The 7,500-nt window shown below is 36.5% G+C and overlaps 1 protein-coding gene across 1 annotated transcript in view; it reads right to left on the bottom strand.

Moving 5' to 3' along the window:
• Positions 1 to 7,500, bottom strand: part of LOC137620684 (arginine/serine-rich protein PNISR-like) — a 39,474-nt gene that overhangs the window by 10,547 nt on the left and 21,427 nt on the right. Inside the window, exons 7-8 of the mRNA XM_068351029.1 lie at positions 7,215 to 7,348; positions 6,195 to 6,295 (exon numbers count right to left, since the gene is read on the bottom strand). Of these exons, the coding sequence (XP_068207130.1) occupies positions 6,195 to 6,295; positions 7,215 to 7,348 (235 nt within the window). The remainder of the gene's footprint in view (positions 1 to 6,194; positions 6,296 to 7,214; positions 7,349 to 7,500) is intronic.

Raw genomic sequence — 7,500 nt, 5'->3', positions numbered from 1 at the left:
GGTCAAAGAGCCTCTAAAGCAAGAGGTAATGCACCTCAAAATCGAGGCCAAAGCCTCTAATGCTAAAAATAAGGCACCTGAACACAGAGGTCAAAGAGCCTCTAATGCTAGAGGTAATGCACCTCAAAATCAAGGTCAAAAGCCACTAATGCTATAAATAAGGCACCTAAAAATAGAGGTCAAAGAGCCTCTAATGCTATAAATAAGGCACCTAAAAACAGAGGTCAAAGAGCCTCTAATGCTAGAGGTAATGCACTTCAAAATCGAGGTCAAAGAGCCCTTAATGCTATAAATAAGGCCCCTAAAAAGAGAGGTCAAAGAGCCTTTAATGCTAAAAATAATGCACCTCAAAATCGAGGTCAAAAAGCCGCTAATGTTTTAAATAAGGTACCTAAAAAGAGAGGTCAAAGAGCCTCTAATGCTATAAATAAGGCACCTAAAAACAAAGATCAAAGAGCCTCTAATGCTAGAGGTAATGTGCCTCAAAATCGAGGTCAAAGAGCCTTTAATGCTATGAATAAGGCACCTAGAAAGAGAGGTCAAAGAGCCTCTAATGCTAAAAATAATGCACCTCAAAATCGAGGCCAAAGAGCCCTTAATGCTATAAATAAGGCACCTAAAAATAGAGGTCAAAAAGCCTCTAATGCTACAAGTAATGCACCTCAAAATCAAGGTAAAAAAGCCCCTAATGCTATAAATAAGGCTCCTAGAAATAGAGGTCAAAGAGCCTCTAATGCTACAAGTAATGCACCTCAAAAATCGAGGTAAAAAATCCCCTAATGCTATAAATAAGGCTCCTAAAAAAAGAGGTAAAAGAGCCTCTAATACTAGAAGTAATGTACCCCAAAATCGAGGTCAAAAAGCCCCTAATGCTATAAATAAGGCTCCTAGAAATAGAGTTCAAAGAGTCTCTAATGCTAGAGGTAATGCACCTCAAAATCGAGGTCAAAAAGCCCCTAATGCTACAAGTAATGCACCTCAAATCGAGGTAAAAAAAGACCCTAGGGCTATATATAAGGCTCCTAAAAGAAGAGGTCAAAGAGCCTCTAATGCTAAAAGTTATGCACCTCAATATCGAGGTAAAAAAGCCCTTAATGCTATAAATAAGGCACCTAAAAAGAGAGGTCAAAGAGCTCCTAATGCTGTAAATAAGGCACCAAAAAAAAAGAGGTCAAAGAGCCTCTAATGCTAAAAGCAATGCATCTCAAAATTGAGGTAAAAAAGCCCCTAATGCTATAGATCAGGCTCCTACAAATAAAGGTTATCTTCTTCTTCTTTGTCTGCATCTTTTCCCACTTTTATGTGGTCGATGTTTCTGGCCAGCGTTCTCCATCTACCTCTGTCATACACTTCATTACCGGTTAATCCCTTTGATCGAAGGTCATAAAGCCCCTAAAGCTAAAGTTAAGGCACTTAAAAACAGAGGTAAAAAAGATCCTAATGATAAAGATACGGCACCTCAAAATATAGATAAAAAAAATCCCCTAATGCTAGATATAGGGCACCTGGCACCTCAAAATCAGCGGCCAAAAAGCCCCTAATGCTAGAGATAAGGCACCTTAAAATGGAGGTCATAAAGTCCCTAACGCTAGAGATAAGGCACCTCAAAACAGAGGTAAAAAAAGGCCCTAATGCTAGAGATAAGGCGCATAAAAATAGAGGTAAAAAGCTCCTAATGTTAGAGAAAGGGCAGCTAAAAATAGAGGTAAAAAAAAACCCTAATGCTAGAGATAAGTCACCTTAAAATAGAGGTAAAAAAGCCCCCTATGTTAGAAATAAGGCATCTCAACATAGAGGTAAGAGGTAAAAAATCCCATAATGCTAGAGATAAGGCTCCTAAAAAGAGAGGTAAAAAAGCTCCTAATGCTAGAGATAAGACACCCCAAAATAAGAGGTCAACAAGGCCCTAATGCTAGAGATAAGGCCCCTCAAAATAAGAGGTAAAAAGCTCCTAAAGCTGGAGATAAGGCACCTCAAAATAGGAGGTCAAAAAGCCCCTAAGGCTAGAGATAAGGAACCTCGAAATAGAGGTCATAAAGCCCCTAAAGCTAAAGTTAAGGCACCTAAAATAGAGGTAAAAAGCCCCTAATGCTAGAGATAAGGCACCTCAAAATAGAAGCCAAAAATCCCCTAGTGCTAGAGATAAGGCAACTAAAAATAGAGGTCAAAAAGTCCCTAATGCTAACGATAAGGCACCTCAAAAGAGAGGTCAAAAAGCCCCTAATGCTAGAGATAGACACCTCAAAATAGAGGTCAAAGAATCTCAAATGCTAGAGGTAAGGCACCTCAAAATAAGAGGTCAAAAAGCCCCTGATGCTAGAGATAAGGAACCTCAACATGTTGGCCAAAGAGGTGCTACAATTAAATACAGCATATACTTTAGGTTTTTTTATGAATGAAATGACCCCGCTCCAGCCAGGTGAGTGGCGAACTAAACAGCCAGCATACCTCCTCCTCACCATGCAGGCTCCTGCTACTTAACACCCGTCAGCGATTCCCAGACCTTTCATATATAGCCATCCATGTCTGGACTCCGATAGATCGGACACAAATAGGGTTGTAACTTGGCAAGTAAAAAAAAAAAAGAATATATATATATATATATATATATATATATATATATATATATATATATATATATATATATATATATATATATATATATATATATATATATATATATATATATGACTAACACTCTTGATTTTAATTAATGTAAATATCAACCACAATGACATTTAATATCGAATTCTGTCTTTGGGAATGAATATCCACTAGAAATTCATTAATGATAACAGCTTCTGGCTGGGAATAAATTCGAACCTATGCCTAAATGTTGATAAGCAAACCTCGTCAAGCCATATATTAACATCACCCAATTGCCACCTTTTCACCATCATCTTTAACCCCCACCAGGTTATATCTTTCTACCCGCCTCCCCACATGTTTGAGGTTTAAAACCTCACAATTATGATGAGATCTTTCTGGTGGAAGTTTTTTTAGTAAATGAAAAACAAAATACTAAGATGACAATATTTCGTACAGTTTGCTTTCCAGGTGTTTAAAATGTTATCAAAACTATAAATAACGAAATAAATATGCGAAAGACTGATTGAACAAATATCGAGAGTAATGGATTTCTTGAAAAGCTTACCGGGGGAACACTTTTAAGGTGTTGGACATCAGGACATGAAACGACAAATAAAATCATAATATTACGAATACTCAATGCTAAGGAAATAGTTCCTTTTGCCTTGGGAAGGGTGAAGCCAGTTAGACTCGGACCTTTGAGCATTGAGCAATCGTCACCAGGGAAGGGGGTTCGCCTGGAGGTGAGCGACTTGCCCAGATAATTTGATTGATTGATTGATTGATTAACTAGGAGTTTTTTGTCATCCTGACATCTAAGGTTATTGACACCGAACCTGATAATTTGAGTAAACAATGTGTGGATAGTTTAATCTGTTATGCCCTACATCCTATATACCACATCATCACTATAATAATGCACCAATGAACTTTCATTGCATGTCATTTCACATTATTTCATTTTCACCAATCAATTCTGAAACGATTAGATTATGATAACTGATGATGCATTTTAAATCTCCAACTTTATACTAATATAAGTGATATAGCAAATAATACTATATTCTCTAAGAGGGCCGGAGCCAAGTAGCCCGTGACAAAAGCTGACCCCAACCACACCGAGCTACGTGGCTCATGATCGAAATCAAAAGAAAACACTGAAATCAACAACTAAACCTTCAAACCTTATTACTTTCGAAATTTTGAACGAAGGCCACTTATTAATGATTGGTGACCCATTGGTGCTATTTGAAACGATACATTATTAGCCCCTACATATAAACGAAGGATATTTCCATGTTATGAATATTAATATGAATAGTCAGTTCCAATATTATTCAAGAAAATTTTATATAGAAATAGGATAGGAAAATTCAAATGAAAAGTTATGATAAAATCTTATGATGAATTATTTTCGAAAGGATATTAGATTACATTTCTTAAAGGAATGAAAAAGTTGTCTCTCTTCATCGCATTTCTTTGAGTGATATCGGTAATTTCCCTCCTCCTCACATTCAAACCATCCTAACGATGTTTCGGTTGTTTAACGTCGGCCACCTTTCAGGGCAAGAGGGGCATGATCTCTCCAAGTCAGGTCTGGCCAGGCGACACCGGTTTTGTTGCTGGGTGTACTATGCATTACTATATACCACCCCCGCCCCCCCCCCAAAAAAAAAAAAAAAAACGTGTTTAATATCATCAATCAAATTAATTCTTCTTTATTAGGCCTATGCATTTGCGTTAAAAATGCCAAATAAGAAAAGTCTTGAAATATTTTAGTCTACTCGTTGTGCGAAAAGAGAAGCATGAAAATGCTGTGCTGAAACACTATATTCACCAAGTTGGGAATATCTAAGTAACTCAAAATAAAAAGAAAAATTCTTTAAACAATTAGAATTGTTCCGACATTAAAATCATAATTATTTCAATACAGCCTAATCAGGATTATTGCCTACAAGCTACAGCAGAGCCAACAGTGACGGGCCGTGTCCCTCTTCTAGCTATGCTATTATCATCATTATTAAGTTGCAACCCTATAATAGATGGAAAAGCAGGATGCTATAAGCCCATGCGCTCCAACAAGGAAAAACTAGCTACGGTTCCATCCAGCCATATTTACATGAAAAAAATACTGTTGGTTTTATTGTGTTCTAATGTTATCTTCCGAAATAAGATATCACGACCTAACATCCCCGAACAGTAATGATTATAACGATACACGGAAGATAAGAACAGACAGAACAAGAAAATTAACATAAACATTTATTTAATGCGACCAGTGGTACCCCTCTCTAGTAGTTTTCTAAATCTTTAACAAGCTCCAATGACAAGCATTGTTATTTCAAGTCTTTCCTCAACCGATAAGCATAATCTCAGTCCCACTGCTATTCGGATTCAGCAAGCGATACATTAATGTGCCGAGAGCGCCAGCCGTGTGGGTTAATATACAAGGTAACATGCATAATTACCCTTAAGATTGCAAAAGAACCAGGGGAAATAAGAGATGGTAGATTGACCGTTGACGAACTAAGAAAGTTTACGAACGTGGACTCGTGGGGAGTGGCAAGGACCATTAACAGACGCAAGTGGAATGATTTGTCTAAGGCTGCAGGCATTTGTTCTGAGGAGGTCTAGTAACGGCTGATGATGAATCACCTATATGTTTTACCATTATTAAGCTGACCTAGAATGCTACATTGCCTTACCTTATTGCCGTCGGAGTCTCCGGGTAAAGGGCAGCAATAGCACCAAAACGACCGGCGGGTGGGGAAGCCCCAAATTACACTGTACAATTTTTTTTTCTTTAAGCTTACGAACTTTGGCGTGATAAATCCAATAATGCCTTATCTAACGTAAACTGTAAGCAATAATGTATTAAGGACACTGAATTTCTCTTGGCAGAGCACCATGGTTACGTAAAACTGTTTCTGAAAAACGGTGTGTTGAATTTCAACTGGGTCAGTTTACAACCGTCACGACGGTTGAACTCGGCCATGACTGAAAAGATGATTATTGAATGGTTATTTGAAATAAACCACCGAAACGTTTTTTAACAACTTTTGTGAAAACTAAAAAAAAAAGTTTATCAAATATATCTATATTTCGAAAGGGCAATTTTAGGTGAGGCTTAGTAAAATCATCGGGGATGGAGATCGTTAAAGTGCAACGCTTGCATAAATAGGCATTGGTCTTGTTGAAAATCATCTAAGTTCTAAGACCCTTTACTGTCTTTGAAACCCGCCAAAAAGCACTAGCCAATAGTAACACATTTAGTGGCTATACCAAGTTCTGGTTGGAGCTCCTTGCTTAGTGGGTGGAGCTATAGCACTGTAGGTGAAAAGCGCCACAGTGTACAATGGAGGAGTCAAGATAAGTGGAAACAAACGTACGAACGTAACGAGAGCTCATCCTGACACTGAAAACATCATCAAATAACTTAACGTAAATTTGATTATTTTTTTTCTTTTGTATACTGATAATGTATTGAGAAGAAAAATTTTGTTTTCACGTTTTTTATACAATAAAAATAAAAATTAGAACGCTGGAGGAGGTGGGTGGGGTCTAACGAGATGTAACTGATGTCTGTAAATGAAATTTATACGTACGTATCAAATCCTTCATCTTCGAGGACGACTTCTTCACCACAGTACTTTCCGTCTAAGCTTATAAGTGGGCAGGTGATGTTTAAGTATGTACCTTTTGGCGCCTGAAAATTAAGTCAATAACATGAGTGATTATCAATATAATTTATTTATCAATACTATTAATAATAGTATTAGTACTATAGTAGTATCTTTCAACCATGAAACCCCAATTTTTCTTAGTTAAGGCTGTTGGACGTCCTAACATTTTTTTTACTTTTTCCCCTCATTTAGCTGCCTTTAAAATTCTTTATTATATATCAATAACACATATTACACATCTGTGTTATATAAATATAAAACACATATGATGAAACTGTATTGCACTTGCCAATTCTTACCGAAAAGACCACAAAATTACACTACATGTGTCTTCTTAACATAAAATCAATGCTTAGAACAAAATAGCAAGCATTGGCTGTCAGTTTAGAGTGATAGCAATTCCCAACACAACTAGTAAAGCAAGTTATATGGAAACAAAGGGAAGTGTAATGGTATTAGAAGAGTGAATATTAAAATGATTAAGGTAAGGAAACTATGGGGGTTCTTAATGAAAACAGTGTCATTTAACATGACAGGCACACATACACACACACCCCACCCCATATATATATATATATATATATATATATATATATATATATATATATATATATATATATATATATATATATATGTGTGTGTGTGTGTGTGTGTGTGTGTGTGTGTGTGTATATATATATATATATATATATATATATATATATATATATATATATATATATATATGTATGTATGTATGTGTGTGTGTGATGAACTTTGAGGCTAGATCATAGCTAAAGCAGGTGAATTTTCAAAAGGTGCCAACGCTTTCACCTATTCAAATAGATTTAAATGTATCAACTATTTACAGCTGTGCGAGGAGCATTGTGGAACTAGAACTTCAAATCAGTGAGTAATTCGGCCATTCTAATGACTCGCTCTTAACGCAAAACTTCGATATACCTTTATGTTGATCTTGCACTCTCTCTTCCCGGGTCCGTTTATGGAATGTATGACAGCTGACTCTCCACTGGCCAGATCAAACGACTCGCCACAGTCTTCTTGTTCGCCTAACATCTTGACGTTTTGCGGTGATCCTGGGGAGAAGTAAAGGAATTGACATCCATGCGTACATACATACACACACGGGCACCTATATCTTTCTATATACAACATAAATATATGCATATATGTATCTACAACTGTGTATTTACTGTTTATGTATATATTTTTATATATACATAATTAC

The sequence above is a fragment of the Palaemon carinicauda genome, chromosome 27, assembly GCF_036898095.1.
Source record: "Palaemon carinicauda isolate YSFRI2023 chromosome 27, ASM3689809v2, whole genome shotgun sequence".
Lineage (NCBI taxonomy): Eukaryota > Metazoa > Arthropoda > Malacostraca > Decapoda > Palaemonidae > Palaemon > Palaemon carinicauda.
This window is presented reverse-complemented; position numbering and strand designations above follow the sequence as displayed.